General features: G+C 43.7%; 1 protein-coding gene across 1 annotated transcript in view; it reads right to left on the bottom strand.

Annotated features, from left to right (window-relative positions):
- TG (thyroglobulin) overlaps positions 1 to 21523 on the bottom strand; it is a 273399-nt gene that overhangs the window by 122509 nt on the left and 129367 nt on the right. Inside the window, exons 36-37 of the mRNA XM_008001584.3 lie at positions 3449 to 3583; positions 1784 to 1948 (exon numbers count right to left, since the gene is read on the bottom strand). Of these exons, the coding sequence (XP_007999775.3) occupies positions 1784 to 1948; positions 3449 to 3583 (300 nt within the window). The remainder of the gene's footprint in view (positions 1 to 1783; positions 1949 to 3448; positions 3584 to 21523) is intronic.

Raw genomic sequence — 21523 nt, 5'->3', positions numbered from 1 at the left:
CCAGTGAAGCTCCAACTCAATGAGATCAAACATGGGGAAAATGTTAGATGTGAGGTTATCTCTTTCAAATTCTTTAGCAGAAATGATAGATTCTTTCTAGAATACCCACAGAGGCCGCGTGACTACCTGGATTAAGGAAATTATCTGTGGCCATGTGTATCAGCTGGAAACAAACAATGTCTGTGTGAAAGTTGAGACACCTGTAGATGCGTATGTGCACACATCTTCTTTTGGAAGTGAGCATTTCCTATTGAGTTTTAGTCACGCTGAAGTAGTAGAGAAGCAGTCTAATTTGTGTTTTACAGAACTCAAACCTCAATTTAAGTCATTTTTCAGCAGAACTACCACACAGATTGGTTACACTGTTGTGAAATATACTGTTAAAATCTATAATCCCAGTACTTTGGGAGGCCGAGACGGTTGGATCCCTTGAAGCCAGGAGTTCAAGACCAGCCTGGCCAGCATGGCAAAACCCTATCTCTATTAAAAATACAAAAACTAGCTGGGCATCATGGCATGCATCTGTATTCCCAGCAAGGCATGAGAATTGCTTGAACCCAGGAGACAGAGTTTGCAGTGACCCGAGATTGTGCAACTGCACTCCAGCCTGAGTGACAGAGTGAGACTCTGTCTCAGAAAAAAAAAATCTACATAGCTTGACTAAATAATATAAATGTCCAGATAAAGAGAGGAAAGACTTGCGATTGAAGGCCTGACAGCTCATCACATAGCAATCAAGGCATTCTCAGGTCTGGAAGACACTCTTGTGGTCTGAAGGCTAAGGTTGAGGAGGGGGCAGAAGAGGAAGATATCTCTGGCATCAAGACAGAACCAATGGACTGTCAATACTCTAGGACAGCATGGGGCCAAATCTGCTGCTACTTGGTTTTGTAAATAAAGTTTTATTGGAACACAGTCACATCTACTGGCTTACATGTTGTTTATTGCTGCTCTTATGCTACAATAGCAGCTGATTAGTGTTAACAGAAAAGTATGGTTGTAGAACCTTGCTCTAGAAGACAAGATGGCAGATTTGCCTAACAGCTTAGCAGTCATTAATTTCATTCAATAAACACGTCTAGTTGGGGAGGGGCTTCCCTCAGATGCCCAGTCCCTATTTCCTGTTCTACAACTCTTAGCAGTCTTACTTAGTGATGGATCTATGGCTGCTCCCTCTTGTCTTGCCTGGAGCCCCAGAACCAACACAGTATCTGACATATGTTTTAAAACTAAACTCAGCCAGAACAGCTTCTCTCTCCAAAGTGTTTATGATGCGATAGTTAGGCTGCATGGCTTTGTGGGAGAGGATTGCATGTTGAGATAGGTGATCTGGCTCCAAGTTCCAGCTCCATTATCACTAGCTGTGTGAAATCGCAGAGTTAACTTAAATTCTCTGGGCTACAGCCTTCTGATTTCTAAGACAGAGATAAAGCCCTTATCCTGCCACCACACAGGATTAGTGTGAGGACCAAATGAGATAAGGCCAGTGAAAGAACTCTCTAAACTATAAAACCGTAATAAAAAGTAGGCTCTTTAATTATTTTACTAAGAAACTCCTCAAAACCAAGAGGGCTTCTATAACTCAAAGGAATAAATGAATAAAAGTGATACAGAAGTAGGAATTTTTTCTACCTTCCTTCAGTCTACCTCAGGTGAATGCCACCTAGCCCAGAACTTTGGCCAACAAAAGCCATTGTCCTCCAATTCACCATGTGTTTAAATAGTCTCTTCCAGCCAGGCCCAGTTTCCCAGGATGGCTGCAAAGGCATAGGCTTGGGCTTACCTGGCTTCCGGTAGATGTGGGTGGCCTCTTCACGAAGCAGAAGTTGGCAGTTCTGACCCTGCAGACCATATGTGCAGCTTTGAGTGTCAGCATAGAACATACATCTCACAGCCCCAGGTTGGGTCTGCAGAGTGGTGATGAGACAGTCCTCATGTTGGGAACATTCTGCAGAGAAGAGGGAGAAGAGTGATGCTTGGGCCTCAGAGATGTTACTTCACTCATGCATCTATCCAGTCATCCATCCAACCATCCACTCATCCACCCTTCCATCCATCCATCCTACTATCCAATCATGCATCCATGAATCCATCCATCTATCCATCCATTCATCCAAGCATCCATCCACCCACCCACTCATCTACTCTTCCATCCATCTATCCTTTCATCCAATTAGGCATTCATGAATCCATGAATCCGTGAATCCATTCATCAGTCATGCAATCACTCATTTATTTGAGTACTACAAAAAATCCTAAGTACTGTACCAGGGGATGGAAATAAAATGGTAGCAATGGGAACCCAAACCCTCTGATCAATCTACTTTCCATGCAGCATTAAGGTCTTTTTTGTTTAGTTAATTTATAAATGTGCTCTTGTTATTTTTCTGCTTAATATATCTCCACGGCTCCTCATGGGCTTAAGGATTATCTCAAACAAGGGTCTCCATACTCCAGGCTTTATCTTCAGCCCTGTCTTCCTCTTCTGTCCTTCAATGCATCCTCAGCTGGCACCATACTGACTGTTCCACCAGGGACCATGCCCTTTCCCATGCATGTCAAGTTCTGTACTAGACAATTTAAACTATATGACATTCAGTCCTAAGAAGAGTTCTGAAAAAGTGTTGTTTCATTTGATTGGTCAGGTTGTTGACAGCCTAACAGCCCTATTTATACCTCAATTTCTGTGAATGGTACCACCCAGACATGTGCAGTGCATAACCTGCATATCTGTACATGGCGATCCAATCTGCAAGATATCCACAGCTTTGTGAATATTATTATCCAACCTTGCAGAGAAGGAGATTCATGAAATTCATAGAACCTCAGAGGGGGTTAGAATCTTGGCAAGGGTATAAATGTTATCTGATGTCTGCCTCTTTCAGAAGCTAAAATTCTTTGTAGAACATTCCCATCAAGTGGTTACCTAGCTTTTGTTTAAATATGAACAATGACCAAAAACTCTCTAAAGGAATTATGCATCTGTGGGCAACTTTGCCTATTAAAAAGTTATTCAACTGCATTGAAATATATCTCCTAAAATTTGAGTTTTACCAAAACAGTAGCTCTTAGCTGTATCCCACTGGCCAGACAAGTGTACTTCCTCCTCATCACAACAGCCCACCTGCTATCTGGGGTCAGCTGCCAGAGCTGCCATGCATGTCCATCTTTTCTGCCTCAGACTAACCCACTAGATCCTTCTTCTGATCTTCCTCTGACCTGGGTTTATGTCCCTCCTCTTCTGGCTGGCATATTCCCTTGGACACCTTGGCTGCCCTGTAGAGTAATGAGGAGACTTCACCCAGGTCTTCTTCCCCAGGTTAATCCCTTGCTTCCAAGCATCCCAGGTTATCGTGGTGTCTCGTGTGTTTTTCTAAGGTGAGGATCTTGAGCAGCACTTGTGTGAGGTTTTGTCCCACCCTACCTGGAGGTTGGAAACTCCCCTTACCCGACAAACAGAGGTCTCGGACAGCAGAGAAATTGCTGGTGGCAGCAGTGCTGACATGGGCAACATCAAAGTGCCTAATGGATGGATCAACAACCACTGAAGAGAGGGCCAGGGACTGCCACGAGTCCAGAGAGACTAGGAGAGAAGGCAAAGGACAGTTACATGCAGTTATCACCTGGTGAGTAATAAAGACAGCCGTGTATTACCCAATATCCCCAAAGGCAGCCTCAGGGGCATCCTCCTCATGGTCTCCATTCCTGTGCAATCCTATAGCTTGATCCGTCTTTCCATTCTACAAGTAAGTGTTCATTACATTATTTATGAGCCAAACTCTGTGCTCAAGCCTAGGAACACAAAGGTTGAAAACAGAACGAAACAAACAGAAAGCATGGCTGTTTCTATTAAGCAGCTCATAGTAGAATAGGAGAGAAGTTGAGAAGAAAAGAAAAACATTACGATATAATTGTTACAAAGCAACAGTTAGAATAATACCAGGTAATAACGATACTAACAGACATACCAGGTTAATCATGTGGTACTACGTTCAGGTCTTTACAGACACTACGTCAGTTGCTATCAGTTGCTTTCTGTAGGGGACACTGTGGGGTGCCATCCAGACCCCCTGCAGGACTGAGACCCCACCGCAGGACCAAGGCTCTCATTGCCCCAACTGTTGTTCAGCTGATGGCTGGCAGCTCCCAACTGAGTCTCTCTCCAGGAATTGCCTTTGATCTAAGAGAACTGCCTCCCCTTCCCCAGAGACAGCCTGCATCCCAACACTGTCCATGGGGTAGACAAAGGTTCGGACCCCCAGCCTCAAGACGGAACAAATCTGAAGGGCCAGCCTAACTTTAGAGCTCACTGGAAGATCAGTGGGGCGATCATTTGATTTGCATCAAAGTTCTTCTTCCTCTGGCCAATCCTGCCCCTCACTTCCTTCTATATCCCAAGCACACTCTGCACCAAGCTTCTTGCATGCAAATCTCCATCTGAGAGTCTGTTTCTCAGAAAACCCCAGTGAAGACATCTTCCTTTAAATATGAAGAAAATAAGACACAAGAGGTTAAAATGACCAGCTTGGGAGGGCACTGTTCCTGCTCAGTGGGACAGGATTGGAGCTGGCCTTTCTATCTAGTGAAGCTTGTGCCCTTCAACTGCTCTCCGGTGCTGCCTCCCCAGTCCTGTACATAGGACGTGGCTGTCTCAGCAAAGGGAGGGAAGCACAGGTGTAGCAGCCACAGAGATGGCTTGGGCAGAGGTGATGAGGTGAGCTCATCCCATCTGGTGCAAGGGCTATGCCCAGAGCCAGACTGAGTGAGGGGGATTCTGAAGAGTGGGCTTAAGTTTCCACTTAAGTTTCCACTGAGACAAAGGACTGTGAGTCTAGTCAATGGACGTATCATACTTTCCACAAATAACACGGAAGAGTCTGAAAGGCTGCCTCCCAAGATAGGCTTCCATGATCATTTGGAAGTGCTGATTCCAGCACACCCCTGGAGAGATGTTCAGTGGGGCATCAGTGATCATTAATAAAGAAAATCTCTCTCTCTCTCTCTAACATACACACACTTTCTTGCTTGCTTTTGTGTTTTCTTCTTTCCTGTTTTCTTGCTTCTTTTCCCAGAAGACCACAGTAGTGTGTCCTTTAACAAATATTTGGTAGCATTTACCTTGTGTTAGCAGAACTCTATGGCGATCTCGAGCATAGCATTTTGAAGGTTACAAACCATATTCACTTCATCATGTTTGATCCTGACAGCACCCAAATGAGGGGTTGGGTAGGGGCTCTAGTGCCTCTTTCACAGATGAGGAGTTAGAAACTCAGAGAAGTTATATGACATTTTTTAGAACACGGAGCTGGAAAATAACTAGGCCAGAACAGAATCAGACATCTTGGCTCTAAGTCAATGCTCCTTCTATCCTGTCTGAGTTTCCTATGTAGCTGAGCACCTTTTCCAGAACATGATCCCCAGATATGAAAGGGTCTTTGCCTTTGATAACACCATGCTCTTAGCTATACAGGGAAGCTTCTAATTTTTATCTTAAACCTGTCTTTGACAACCAGCACACTGGTGGAGAGTTCACTAAAATTAGACTGGTAAATAAAGCAGCAAAACAATCTAGTGCCATGTTTTGGTTGCTCAAGCTGCTATAACAGACTACCATAGACTGGGTAGCTTAAACAACAAACATTTATTTCTCACAGTTTTGGAGGCTGGAAGTTTGAAAGCGGGGACCAACATGATTGGGTTCTTGGTGGGGGCCCTCTTTCTGGTTGATGGATAGCTGTCTTCTTGCTGTATCATCACATGGCAGAGAGCAGAAAGAGCAAGCTAGCCCTCTGTTGCCTCTTCTTAGAAGGGCACCAACCCCGTCATGAAGGCTCTCCACCCTGATCAGCACCCAAAGGCCCCACCTTTTAACAACATGCCACTGGAGGTTAGGGTTTCAACATATAAATTTGAGGAGGATGCAAGCATTCAGTCTATGACATGTCTATACTTTTTTACATAAAAACAAGAAAGAAAAAATAAGAGAGAGAAAAGATTTGTCCAGAGAAGTTGCCAAATAATGTAACTAGTTTCACACAGGCCTGGCAAGAGGAAGGTAAACCTCCATACTCTGTCCTGGAGCAGTGGGTACCATCCTAACACTCAGGAGCTGAGTCTTCCTGAACTTGGGACCTGGCTTGACTGCAAGAGATGCTGGGTTTTCATTTTCTTAAGCATCCTCCACATGTTGCTATTTTCATGGTCAATATAAGGGGCATTTTTGCAATGGCACCAAACTGAGCTGCATATTTTTAGAGAGTGAGAACACTGCAATTTTAGAGAAGCTCTATGAAAGGGTTTTAGGGATTAGACTCACCAATTATGGTCTTAAAATGGAAGCTTTGGCCACACTCCGTGTTTAGGTTGATGTCTGGGAGAAAGCACTATAATTAAAGAGTGAATTTCATCTCCGAGTGAAAGCCAGTTCATCTGTCGCCATTCCAGGGCCCGGAGCCAAGTCCTGCCATGCCCTCCACCTGCCACTGTCCCCAGGCCTGCATGAACCCCTGTATGGGCCACTGCTTTTGTGCAGAATCCAACATCTAGGAGGTCCATAAGCATCTCATGAAAATTCTGAGAACAAACTCTTTGTGGAGGCAGAATGATGATGAAGCAGGAAAGCTGGGGCTCTTGGTAGCATTTTGTGAGAGTTTACTATTTGCTAGGAACTTGCAACACTGCTGCATTTAGTATTCATGATAACCAATGAGGTGGGTACTGTCACTGTCCAAGTTTACAGACAAGGAAACAGACGGTCCAGTAACACACCCTTTTGCTTAGCCAATCGGCTTAGCCAGTGTTAGCATGGCTAATTAAGTGGGTGCCAGCTAGGGCTGGAGCCAGCTCTTGCAGGTACAGAACCCAGAGTTAGTACATCACAGACTTCTCCTCCAGAGGAATGAGGTGGTAGCAGCTTCCAAGCTCACCCAAAGTGTCTTTTCCTAAAAAGCAGAGTCTATGGTTTATTGATTCATTTTTATTTTTTCATTTTTCTCTTTTTAGTTCATAGATTGCAATGCTAGTGTCATTTATTTTAAAATATAATCTCTCCTTTAATTCAAAATGCATGCTTATTGCATCATAAGTACTCATCTATAAGGGAATTTATTTTGGTGGGTGTTTCTCCTTTTCCATAAATCTCTTTGCAGATCATGACTCTACCCCCATCCTGCTTAAACCATAGTCACTCTGTATTTTATCATCAAATGGTGAAAGTCTCTCCACATTATTTTGTTTTGTAAAATATCTCCTTGGATATTCATTCTTTTGGATAAAATTTACCATTTCAATGTTCGAGAAAGCTTCGTTGGGTTGTTACTTGGAATGATCTCAAAGTTAAACACTAATTTGAGAGAAAAAATTTTAATTTGAATGTTATTTAATAGCATACTTAATATTTGATGCCATTAAAAATAGAATGTGGTATTATTCCATTATATTTTCAAAATGGTTATTGTTGACATAGAGAAAAGCTATTTAGTTATGTGTTTATATGTTCTAACAGGACACCTTACTAAACTCACCATCAATAAAACTCACAGATGTGGGTGAGACAAAACTGGTTCAAGATAGTCTATCATCTTAGTGGGGTATGGGCCCCCTTTATTGACCCGGAGTGGCCACCTAGACTGCTTTGTCTAAAGATTCGACTAGAAGATTCCTAGTTCTCTGTCACAATACTTCAGGCTCCCTTGACACTCCTTTCCTTAATTTAAAAAAAAAAAAAAAAAGAACTTCTAAATTAGACATCTTTCCAGTAAATATCTCATTAATATATGCCTACGCCTTTAATTGCCTTTAATCCCATCATAAAAATTATAAACTCAAGTCCTGTTTTTATAGTCTAAAACTATAAAGTTCTATCCTTGTCTAAAATTACAAGTTTGAGTTCCATCCTAAAACAAATCCTGATCAGGGTAGAGTCCCAAATGTAATTTAGACTTGAGTTCTCCAAAAATGAAGCTAACATTAAAACTCTACATCCACTAAAATACTCAATCTGGTCTAATTCTAGTTTTTGTTTGTCTGTCTGGCTATATTTTTGGTCTATGTAACAATATTTGGCCCGAGAAAAATTAAAGACTTTAATGGCCACAACAAAAGCCTTGTAAAAAATCTCCAAACTAATTGATCTACATACTCAATGGAAACCAAAGGACTCCATAAACTTAAAAAAAAAAATTAAAAACACATTAAAAAAGTACAAAGTCAACTCTCGTGTTTTCTTCCATCCCCGTCTCTCCTCCCCCTCCTCCCGGTCTTACTCCTCCTTTCAGCTCCACTCCAGTCCCATGACATTTCAGATTTAGCATAAAAATAAAGTACATAATTTTAAAGGCCTAAATTAAAAAGGCTCTGTCTTTTAAACTCTGCCTGCTTTACTAAACTCTTGCAATAAAAAATAAACCATCCCAAACTAAAACAACAAAACACCAGACAGCCAACTTCCAGACAACACTCCAACAAACATCTCCCTGGGTGACAGGAGTTTACTTAAAAAAAATTAACATGAAAATGGCCAAAATAAAATTCTCAAACTTTAAAACATGCCAGGTTTTCTGAGATTCCAACCAACTACAGGTTATGGCCCATTCTAATACACATTTTAAAACCACAGGCCAAATCACATTAAAAAATTCAAAACTGAAATCATGATTCAAAACACCTACAACTAAAAAATTAACATTTCGTCTTTTAAATTATTTGTCTATCTATTTTTTCCTGTTTAAGTCTACCGACTTTTCTACTAATATCAAAATAAAACTGACTATTCATAATATTAATAGGCTCTTTGTTGCGTGGTTACTTTGAAAACAGTACCAAAACTACGTTCCAGTCTAGCAATTATATGCCTCCACAGGGCTGTAGTTTGGGAACCTGTGATATTAACTAAGTCAGCTGTGTATATTTGTTCTTTCAATTGTGTATTCATTCAACAACTGTGTACAGGCCTCCTTTGACACTTCAGGACTGTACCTGACAGCCAAAGGTGGCAGCCTGGAAAACCAGTCTAAGAAGCCAAAACAAGACGATTCTTACCGTCCATCGTAGTTCTCAAACTTGGGTGAGCATCAGATTCTCTTGAGAAATGTGACAAAAATTCCAAAGTCCAGGCCCAGTTTTCACGTCAAAGAGCCTGGGCCTCTGTAGTCTATTAACTTTCCTGGTGATTCTGACACACATCCAAGTTTGAAAACGACTGTGGTCTCTAAGATATCCTTTTTGGTTTTGGTTTTGTTTTGGCCATGGTTGCTGGAGACACAGCTTAGGCTAGTGAAGAGACAGTTCTGAGTTCTAAACCTCACTCAGCTTGACATGTGTGTCCCCAGGCAAGTCCCTTAACTACTCTGAGCAACTCTAATCTTAAAGATCTTTGGGTTACGTATTGCCCTTGTTCATGATCTCTAGTAAGCATAACGTCTCTCAGTAGATGACACATGGACCATTGCCTTTGCGGGGTAAATTAATCCATCAGCACCTTTGCTCTGAGGCCCTTGGATCCAGGCCTCAGGAAAGGAGTCCTTTTCCTCCAGAGCAGGGAGAAGATGGAGTAGGAGGGAGAGGTGAACCAAGAGGAAAGCCAGACAGGTTGGCTCCTACAGAGTGACTGTCCTGCCTGGTAAGAAGAGATGCCCCTCTGTGCTCACTGGCATGCTCCCTAGTGGTATGAGACCACACAGCCCTCTGCGCACCTCCCCGGGAGCCAACGCTGGTTAGAGAATAACGTCAGGGTCCCCTTATATTGCCAAAAACCAGAGAAGAGTTGAATATACCCAGCAGCTGACACTAACAATTGGCTATGAGTGTATGTCAAAAATGAGACACAGTAAAGCAGCCAGATCACGCTGTGTGACTTTGGGCAAACCACTCCCCTTCTCTGAACCTCAGTTTCCTTATCTGTAAAATGGGGATATTAAGAGACCGTCTCTCCTAGGGTCATAACCACAAATGAATGAGTTACTAGATGCGAGCTGCTGCCCAGGGGAAATACTCAGCACATGCAGCCACCCTCACCATCTCTGGGTCAAGCTACTTGGTTCCTGATGCAGTTTGGACACCGTCATTTCAAAATGACGGGGCTCTCAGCCTGGATGGAAGTACCAGGGGTGTTCTTTAAGGGGCACAGGAGCCCAAACTACTGCCAGTGATATCCCCACCAAATATCTCACTCCTGACTTCCACCTGATCCCTCTTCCCCTTGCCCCATTGTCCCCCTATCCCCCTGTCCCAGGGCAGCTTGCTTCCTGCCCAGGAGGGCCTCCACAGTCTCTCACCTCCTGTGTAGTGTGTCTGCTGGTGCCATGGGCAGGGCCTCAGTTTGCGTGGGAAATTTGCTGCTGAATTGCTGTAATATCTATAAACATCAGCGTTTCAAGGTTTCATGAGTTTAGCATGTCCCAAAATGAAGCCATTACTGTCTCCCAGTGCTCCTTTTCACTCCTACACAGTGTTCTTTCTTTCCTCAGGGAATGTTTCCACCACTCGCTCCATTGTCCAATCCAGAAAACCTACCATCCTTGCTGCCTCCTCCCAGTGGATCTACGTGCTCAGCCCCTCTGGGAACTGTCTTTTTCTTTTCCACCTGGTTCTGGCCTCATCAGTTTCACTGCAGTTACCACATAGGCTGCAAACAAGGGCCTCCTGATCACAAGTCTCCGTCCGCTCAGGCCATTCTCATGCTGGCTCTGGGATAACCATTCTAACATCCACATCTGGTCACGGCACTCACCACTTATGGTCCTCCAGGGTACCAGGCCGACCTATGGTTGGCAGGGTCGGTCACTCCAGCTGCATTGCAACCCTCCACTTTTACAGGGTGGTCCTGGGTGCCCCCTACTCTCACCCACTCACCAAACACAACACACAATCAGAAGTGAAAATAATATCGATTTACTATGTAATTTCAGTGACTTATGTTAACTCGCATTGATCTTCATAACAAAGGGGTACACTGAGGCACTGGAGGAAAGACCACAGGATACTCCCCCAGATCACAGACACACCACCTAAGGTTATAGAGGCATCATTCAAGGTCACAGAAGCACCCCCAGGGTTACAGAGGCACCCCTAAGGTTATAGAGGTAGCCCCAGATCACAGGGCAGAACTCAGCTGAGGTCCTACCAGCAGGGCACAGGGACTGTGCTTTTCTTCTGCTGTGCTATAGTCTTGGACCTCCTCATTGAGGTGGTAATTGACAGATCAGCCCTCACTCCCAGCAGCTAATAGGCACCTTCCCAGCCCTTATCCAGCCCCACAGCATGGTGGTTAAAGGTCTTGGTGACTCTTTCAGTGAGCATGAGTAGCTCACCAGCAGGCCCTAAGACCTTGGAGGAGAATATGCCCTTGGAAGTAAGAGGCCCTGCCCCTTCCATGGGCAGAAGAGCAACAGTGGCCCTGAAGGAAGAAAGACTCATCAAGGTCACACAGCCTTTTTCCTCTGTTACCAGATAGACTAGCAATGAATGCTACTGTCTGTTTAGCAGGCTGGAAGTGCTTGAAAAGTCATGTAAAGATTATCTGGTTCCACCTAATGGTACTCCATTGACATGAACAGTCCTAACCCTATTTTATAGGAGGGAAAAGTGAGGTACACAGAGGGCCACTGACTTTGCCCAAGACCAAACAGCTGAAAGGCAGCAAGTCAGTATTTGCACCCAGGACAGCCCTATGTGGTGATATACCCCTGCCAAACAGAGCTGCTGGGGGGACAGGGGCAGAGGAGAAGGAAGGGTCTGGGAGGGATGATGGCGCAGCAAAGAGGCAGGAGGTGATGGGGGTAGCTTGGGCCACCCCACAACCTGGAGGCAGCACGGCTGCAGCCTCCGCACGGGCGGGCCTTTGGGTGACATGGAGGCACTTCTATTCCTTTCTAGAAAGCACCATATCCCCTTTTTTAAAGCTTAATTTTTATTTTTAACTGACAAATTATAATTATACATATTTATGGGGTATAATATGAGGTTAAGATTTGTGTATATGATGCAGAAGAATACTTTTTTGAGATCTATTGCACAGCACAGTGACTACAGTTAATATATTGCACATTTCAAAACTACTAAGAGAATCAATTTCAAATGTTTTCACCACAAAAAAAAAAAAAGTATCCGAGGGATGGATACGTTCATTTGATTGATTTAATCATTCCACAATGATTCCCTTTTTTAATGGATACTAAGTAGAAAAAAAGTTATGCTAGAATATATTTGAAATTTTCCACTGATAGAGAATCATTTTTAATTCTCCTTTCTTCCCTCCTTCACTCTCTCCCTCCTTCCTTCCCTCCTTCCTTCCTCCCTCCTTCCTTCTTTATTTCCTTTCTTCTCTGTTTTTTAATTTCTTCCTTCCCAGACATCAAAGGAGAAAATGTTTATTTCAAGGTTTGTTTTCAGCTGTTAAAAATTGCCAAAAAGCCTTTCAGCTGGAACCACCATCTTCCAGTAATTAGCCAAAATGACAAACACAAAGGCAAAGAGGAGAGGCACCGGGTATGTTCTCCAGGCCTTTTGGAAAACATGGAGTTATTCGTTTGGCCAGGTATATGTGAGTCTGTAAGAAAGGTGATGTTGTCGACATCAAGGGAATGGGCACTGTTTAAAAAGGAATGCCCCACAGGTGTTCCCATGGCAAAACTGGAAGAGTTTACAGTGTTCCCCAGTGTACTGCTGGCATTGTTGCAAACAAACAAGGGCATGAGTCTTCACAAGAAAATTAATGTGAATATTGAGCACATTAAGCACTCTGGGAGTCAAGACAGCTTCCTGAAACACATGAAGGAAAATGATCAGAAAAAGAAGCCAAAGAGAAAGGTACCTGGGCTCAACTGAAACGCCAACTTGCTCCACCCAGAGAAGCACACTGTGAGAACCAGTGAGAAGGGCCAGAGCTGCTGGAACCTATTCCCTGTGAGTTCATGGCATAGTAGGTGTTAAAATAAAGTAAAAGACCTCAGACTGTAAAAATGTTTCTCTTCATTGAGTAGAAGTGTGATGTCCTCTCCCCCACAGAAATATTTAAAGCGAATTTTAATTGTGTCTGAATTTATTGTGTAATGTCTTTGCTATTCAAATTTAATGTATTTCTTGCTGAAAGATGTGAAGTGGCTTATTGAGCAACAAATGAATTGCTTAGAAAGTGGCCAGATATTATTTATGAAATATTTGTACTGGTTTAAAGATAGCCCCACTAAATCATCATGGAAGAAATAAAATAATTTACATTAAAAATGGCCCAAAAAATTACACATCACTGTGGGGCTACATGCACCCCGCAGGCAGAGGTCTGCCGCTCGCTGGCAAGTAACCACAGGTGAGCTTCTGCTCCGGCCATTGCCTTTCTCATTTGAAAAACAGGTGGAAAGTGCCTCCAAGCATTTTTATATCAGATCCAAGGGCAGAAATATCAAACAGTAGCAAATGCCTGACACTCTCTCCAAAGTTCAAATAATCACAGCCCTATCCCATTGATTATATAAAAAGATCACATGACTTTCTTAGGACTAATCAAGGATAAAAATAACAGTGAGTCTAAGCTCCAAGGCATCCAAAAGCCCTCAGGATCCTCACCCTTCTTCTCGCAATCAAAACCAAGAGGAATTTCTCTCAGCTCCTCAGTACTCATCAAGTGATTGCTTCTGAATATGGAACAGCTGGGAAATAGAAGAGGCGGTTTCCACACCTGCACAGGCTGGCTGGGGTAAACCGTGACATTCTGAAACTTTCAGGCAGGAAAAGCCTTTCAGGCCCCAGAAAACCTTCATGATCCCTGTGATATGCAGAATAGAAGCGACTGGAAGCTGCCTTGGAGGCCTGTATGGCCACAGGGCACTTGCTGGAAGGAAGAGCCCAGTGCACATCTCAGCCTGTCGTCATCGGACGGAGACCACATTGAGACATCCTGCTTTCTCACCAGAGACCGTCATTCAAGTGAGAACCATGACATAGTGGCCTATGTTTGTCCTTAACGGCATTTATCAAAGACCAGATGTTCCCTTGATAACAGAAGGAAAAGAAGACAAAATAAAGACACCCTTGTAATTTTGTGATTATGTGCAGAATGAAAATGGGAGGAGAGCTGCTGGTTGGTTCAGCATTTCTCCAGGAGAAATTCTTCACACTTGCAGCAGACACCCCTGGGCCTCTTTTAACATTCACACCCTAGAAAAATACCCAAACATCCTGACCTCTCCATTCAGCCTCCAAATACCTATTTTTGAGCTCTTCAGAGAGCACACTTTCATCTTTAACTCTGCATCTCAGTGCTTAGCAGAGGAGTGACAGTAGGTGTCACAGGTTGAACTGTGTCCCCCCAAAATTCATACATTGCAGTCCTAACCCCTAGGTCCTCAGGATGTGACCTTATTTGGGATAGACTCTTAACTGACATAATCAAGTTAAAATGAGTTCGTTAGAGTAGGCCTTAATCCAATGGTGGTCTGGTGTCCTTATTAAAAAGGGAAATTTTGATAGAGACACTTGCAAAGAGGGAAGATGGAGTGAAGAGGTGCAAGGAGAGGGTGCCACCTACAAGCCAAGGGGAGAGGCTGGGGACAGATCCTTCCCACAGGGATCTTGGAAGGAATCAACCTTGTCTACACTTTGATCCCAGACTTGCAGCCTCCAGAGCTGTGGGAAAATGATGTCTGTTGTTGAAGCTACTCAGTTCGTGGTATTTCATTATGGTAGCTGCAGCCAAGTAACAGAATGAGTGTGCACTCGGTGACAGCATCCACTCACTGATTCACAGAGGGCTTGCTCCGCCCCAGTGCTGCTCTCCAGCATATAATGCTCATCATACTGATACTTCTCGCATGCACATATTCAAATGGCTCATAGGGTTGAAGTATCTCCCGTACAAAGCGGCGCAGACAGAATGCGATGTGCTCCATCTGTTGTCTCCTTGCATCCACATGCAGCTGTCCGATGTGGCTCTTCTGGTCACTCCTGTTCTAAGAGGTGGCATTGCACGTTTTAAGAAAGGACTACTCTGGGACACTCTGCCGGGCCAGATCCCAGCTCTGCCTCCTGCCAGCTCTGTGACTTGGAGTAAATTATACTCTAAGTCTCAATTATTGGTCTTTTGTTTTAATTTGTGAACAGGAACAGTTTTACCACCTGAACTGTAAAGCAGAGCTTCTCATACAGCAAGAGTCACAGTTTGCTACTGATCCTTCCAGCCTGTGCAAGGGCAAGGGGTGGAGGGAGCTAGGGTTGGTCCCATCTTCCCATCTGCTTACCCCAATGAGTCATGCGGTTGTCAACATCTCCTGTGTGTGCCACGGCATGATAAATCAGGAAGCTCTGGGCACAGGCTCAAGGCTGAATGGAGCCATGCAATGCCTGCAAACTGCTTGGCACAGCCACACTCACTAACATTTGTTAAGGATTTGACCTCCCATACATCAACCTGCAGAGCCTGAGCTCTCGCCACTGTCTGCATTGTTGAAAGCATGATGGCATCCTTGCCGTCACTTGTAAAACAGAGCTTTTTCAACCAAAATTTAATATTAAGAGTGAATATTAATAATAGTGATGTTACAGTTGCTATCCCCTCATCTTCCTGGAAAGAAATGCTGTCACATCAAGATGGTCCCTCAGGGGGATGTAGGTCTGGTTGTGTGACCCAGGAGGACCAGAAAAGACCCACATAAATGATTGAGGGACATGGAAGAAAGGACAGAGAAGATGCAAGCCTTCAGGACAAGGGTCAGTGAGCTTCTTCTGTAAAGAGCCAGATAGTAAATATTGTAGGCCTCACCAGCCACATTTGTTCCCAGCTGAATATTCTTCTATTTTTTTGCACCCCTTTAAAAATGTAATAGGACTATTCTTCACCCCTAGGCTATACAAAAACAGGCTGCAGGCTGCAGGCTGCAGTTTTCTGACCTCCGACCCAGAAGGCAGATATGAGACACAGCATGAACCCAGTTGTCATGCACCTCAGTGGGTGGGGAGTCCACACCTGGGAACCAAAAATCCTACAGGCAGCTTGACAAGGAGTTTGTATGTTTTTTTCAGGAATAAGTAGCAATATAAGGGATGCCATCTGGAAGGCAAAATATTGTAATTTTATGACCTGCTGATAGTGGTCCTTCGTAACTGGGGAAATGAATGTCCTTTTGCAAAATAATGAGGAGAATAGATTCTAGTTTTTTTTTTTTCCTAAATTATTCTTATTTGATAGGATGAAAGGGCAGCAACCTCATACCTTCCCCGAGTCAAAAAGCAGAATGCCAGGCCACCTGTCCTCTCTCACCATCTTGGTCTTTCTCACTCTGGTCCAGACTATTGCTCGCCCTTCTCTCTGAAACCAACCCACGTTGTTGCACTGCTACCCCTTGAACCTGTCTCATCCTTCCCCAGCCTCCTGTGTCCCAGAAACCAGGGTCCTTACCATGACTGCAATGTCCCCTCCTTCACTCTGGGCCGCAGTCCTGGTTCCCGGCATCCCAACCCTCTGACAATGAAAACTTCCAGTCCTTCTCACCATCCTTAACTGAGAATGCCTGGTGACTCTCCCATACTCCTCAAGTCCATTGCCACTCCAAATCCTGCTAAAATCCTGAGTGGTTTCATCATCTTAGGGAGAGCAGAAGCCCATTTGAAACTCTGGTCTCAGTTTCTTGTCTGCTTCGATACCAGAGACCTTCATTTCCACCCCATTACAGCCAATTGCCTCCATGATCACACCCCAAACCCTGCCATGGCAATGAATTCCACCACCATTTAAATTGTAGTTTTCCTCAGCAGCACTTGCTGATATGGACCACAGTTTTCTTTCTTTCCAGCACATTCACACTTTAGCCCACTCACACCAGCTCTTTAATTTCACTGTGATTTCTATTCTCCCACTCACTCCATGGTATCCATCCTCACTGGTTCATCATCCAACCAAGACCTCCCATTGGTCCATTATCTCAGCTTCCCATTGAGCAATGTCCTCAATTCTCTTCCTCCCAATGGGACTAACCCGATGGGCTGTCTTTCCCTGCAGCTTGTCTCAGTCTGCTGAGCATGGCCGAGGAAATTTCCCATGGCCACAGCTGAACACACAGGCGCCTTTACAACTTGTGGACCTTCAGCTTGAACTGATCCCTGGCACAGTTTGATCGATTGGTCCCCTCTCTTCCATTCCTTGCAGCCACTGTTTTCAGTGCTTGTCACTCTCAGGCCTAGACCTCATCCATCCCCTTCTGCTCTCAGCCAGTGCCTGACTTCTGGCCTCCCAGAGCAAAGAGGGGCCGTCTGTCAATATCTCCTTCAGCTTCCTTCCCCCTCACCCCCTCTATAAGCCATTGCATCTTTCCTTCTTGATTTCTCCTAATACAGAAGAAGGGTGTCCATTGGAAGTCAATCCTTCCATCCGTGCTCTAGAGCTCATTCTTCCTCACGCCTTCAGAGGCCTCCATCTACCAATTACCCCCAACCCAGCCCCACTCTCGTTCTTCCTATATCTTTAGTGTGTCCCTCGACCCCGACACTTTACTTTTTGCGTAAAAACATGCTGAAATATCCCCCTCATAAGAACAACACTTTAACCCAAAGTTCCTCATCTCATGGTCTGGGTTTCAGGTGACCCATTTCCCTAAAAAATATAGGCAAAATGTGATATATATGGTGGAGCATACTATTTTTAATTCATTGTCACAAGTAGTCTGTGACCGAAACATGATTACCAGCTAATGTTCCACAGTTTTTTTTTTTTTTTAAGCTGTCAATCTTCTTCTCTGACTTTTCATAGCCAAGATGCTTGGGAAAAGTTTGTAGTTTCTACTTCCTCAAATCACTACTGTTGAGTTTCCTTCCTCTTTACTCCACTGAATTTTCTTTCTTTCTTTCTTTCTTTTTTTTTTTTTTTTTTAAGCTGTCAATCTTCTTCTCTGACTTTTCATAGCCAAGATGCTTGGGAAAAGTTTGTAGTTTCTACTTCCTCAAATCACTACTGTTGAGTTTCCTTCCTCTTTACTCCACTGAATTTTCTTTCTTTCTTTCTTTCTTTCTTTTTTTTTTTTTTTTTTTTTTTTGGAGACGGAGTCTTGCTCTGTCACCTAGGCTGGAGTAAGTGCAGTGGCACAATCTCGGCTCACTGCCAGCTCCACCTCTCAGGTTCACGACAGTCTCCTGCCTCAACCTCCTGAGTAGCTAGGATCACAGGTGCCTGCCACCATGTCCAGCTAATTTTTTAAAACATTTTTAGTAGAGACAGGATTTCACCGTGTTAGCCAGGATGGTCTCGATCTCCTGACCTTGTGATCCGCCCGCCTCGGCCTCCTAAAGTGCTAGAATTACAGGCGTGAGCCACCACGCCCAGCTAATCCACTGAATTTTCAAAGGACTCTTCATGACTAACCCAATGGACATTTCCAGTCTCCATTTTCCTTGAAGTGGTGAATCACATCTCCCTGGCCTGGGTTCCATGATAGCAAATGCCACCAGTATGCCTCCCCTGTCTCCAGCTGCTCTTCCTAGAGTCTCCTCCTCTCCTCAGGGGACTGCCCTTAACCCTTACTCTTTACATCTGACATTCTCCATGGGTGTCCTCATATCCCTACAACTTCAAATACCATTGACATGCTAATGATCACCAAACATAACCAGGCTAGACCCTCTGCCCAAGCTCCACGCTTATATATTCAGTGCTTACTGGACACCTCCAAGCAGATGTCCTCTAAGCTCAGCATGTTGAAAACTGAACACATAATCTCATTGCCACCCACAACCACATTCTTCCACTGGTTCCCCTCTTACATTCTTTATCTTGGAACTGGCACCACCAGCCATGGGGCTGCCCAACTCAAAACCCTAAGTCTTGTCCTTGATTGATGTTCAAGTGCACTAAATGTTCATCTAGAAAGGACACTACATAAGGAAAGTCTGAATAAATATCACTTTAAGTATAAATTTCAGATTATAAGTGAATATTCTCCCTGTGGCAAACACACTCCATCTAGGTTTGTAGCAAACAAACAAACAAAAAACATAGTGACTGAGTTTCCTTGAAATCTATCTCCTGCCCTCTTGCCTACCTCTCCAATTTTATCTCTCATTAGTCTGCTTCCTACCACCCCACTCGCACACCTGGTGGTCTGTCAACACACTCTGTGTTACATGACTTTGTACACTATTAGTGTGAGCAGCACTATTGACTTACAAAGTTAAGTCAGTTTACTTATAGGATAAATTCATATCATCCTTCAAAACCCAGCTCAGATAATCCACTCTGAAATTCCCTTCTACAGCTGCCTCCTCCACCACTATCGCCTCTAAATGCCTACTTCTTCTCCTCTAAATGCCTAGATATGTTTACTGTTCCACTAATGAACTGCATTGCAATTTGCTCATTTTTAAACCTCCCTGTTATATCATGAGCTCCTTGAGATCAAAGACTGTGCTTCAGTTTCACTGATTCTCCAAGACCTATAATAGCAAGCAAAAAAATATTAACAATAGAAAGAGTAATGTAGTTGTAGTTTGCATTTACTAAGTGTTCACTATGTGCTAAACAGGAACAATAGTACTTTTTTTTTCATAAACCGCCCTAATCCATAAATATGTATTGAATGAATTAAGTTAATTAATAAAGGAGTAATAGAGTACTAATTTATATCTCTATAAAGATTAAGACTATTATTATTCACATATTACAAAACCTCTGTAAATAATTATTGAGTCAATTAGTTAATAGATTAGTCACATAGGAAGCAAATAATGGGAAGCCGATTTAATAAAATCTTACCTCTACGTGGTGTGTTCTAGTTTATAAAAAACACTTTTATTTACACTGCAAGAATTAATAATTACATCATCCCATGCCTTAATTACTATCATGCAGAGGGCTGAACTGAGACTCAGAGGTGCTACATAATATGGCCAAGATCACAACTCGTGACCGGTGAGCCAAACTGCCAGGGATTTCATCCAAACTACTCCCTCTCAATCCCCACTGCCCCACAGCTGCCACCTCCTCTGTATGACTCTGCTGCAGCCTCATAAAGTGGTTCCCTGTGGCTTCTCATTGCAGGAAGAAGTTTCCAAAGACGTCTGTAATGGCCCAGCATCTGCTCAGTTTATGAGCTTGTGTGTTGGTGAGTAACCATCTTTCATGTTGCTAACTTCAAAGACGCTTCTAGGGAAATTTCTAACTAAGAAAAAGTCATACACACGAAACCAGACTTGGATCTATATTCCTTCTATGTCCTCACGACAAAGTACTAAGTTCATCCCCAGCAAAATTCTTAGCAAAATTTCAAAGGCTCAGAGTGAATCTGATTTCTCTCTAAGAAGTTTGACTCCCAAAAAGTGGACATCCCCACCAACTTCGCCAAACACAAAAGCTACATGGAGAGAGTACAAGAATTGGGTCTCCTAAGAGCATCTGAACTCCTCTTTCATGGGGTCTCATTCCTGATGCTGGGTGCCTGGGCAAAACTTTAGAAATTCTGAGGCACAAATGCATGTGAACAAACAATCTGAGCTAAGCAAAGTGGTTCCAGCACCATGGAGGCCTCCCTTGGGGTGCGGAACAAGGGCATGGGTGAACTGTGGGAACTTGCCGAAGCTCACACAACTGCCTTGAACACAGACTCCCAAGGCAACACCCTTGCCCCGCGTTAGAGACTTGCGTCTGATCTCTGCAGGAGCAGGAGCAGCTGCTGCTCGTTCCATTTATCAAGCACTTGCTATATGTGGTGGGTAGTAGGCTAACCATGTTACACACAGGACTTTACCCAAATTTCAACTTGTAGGTAATAGGCAACATGGTGAATTCTACCTTAAGGAAACCGGGGCTCAGAGCAGTGCAGTGACTTTCCCTAGGTTATTCATAGAGTAGGAATAGAATTAGAACGGAGATTGAGATCTGCCCACCACAAGGCTCTGTGCTTCCCAGCTTCTGCTTTTGCCCGGGTCCTTCTGCTTGCCTGTGGGTGAGCGATCACAAAAGCAGAAGGGAAAAAAAACCACATGCTACAGCATAACTGAGCCAATGCTAAGAATTACAAACTTTAAAGGGAAATTTAAAAGACATTTAAGCCAACCCCTCGCACAACAAGAGAACCTTCAACATATTTGAACGCTCCAGTGACAGGGAGCTCATTACCTCAATCTTACTCCATCACAGCAGGATAACCAATGCTTTCCACTATCTGACCCAGCCCCTTCTCTCCTCTTTCCCCATCTCACCTTCCCATGACACCAGGCACTCCATTCATACTGAAGCCCTCACTCCATCCTCTTAAGCTGGGTTCCTCTCACCTCCTGGACTTCATACACTGGGGAGAAGAGGTGGATGCTTCTGTAATAAGTCAAACTGAGTTCCTTCAGGAGGTCAGAGAATTCAGCACACTCAACAGTAAAGGAGAATAAATGAATGCATGACTGAAGGATCATTTAAAAAACTTTGTGTAGCACTAGCCATTTGTAATATACTATCACTATTTTTAATCAGTGATTAAAATTATTATAAGTCATTAAACTAAGGAAATCTTCTAGTGGGTAGAACTCAGGGATGGTCTAATTCACCGTGAGC

Source organism: Chlorocebus sabaeus, chromosome 8, assembly GCF_047675955.1.
Source record: "Chlorocebus sabaeus isolate Y175 chromosome 8, mChlSab1.0.hap1, whole genome shotgun sequence".
Lineage (NCBI taxonomy): Eukaryota > Metazoa > Chordata > Mammalia > Primates > Cercopithecidae > Chlorocebus > Chlorocebus sabaeus.
This window is presented reverse-complemented; position numbering and strand designations above follow the sequence as displayed.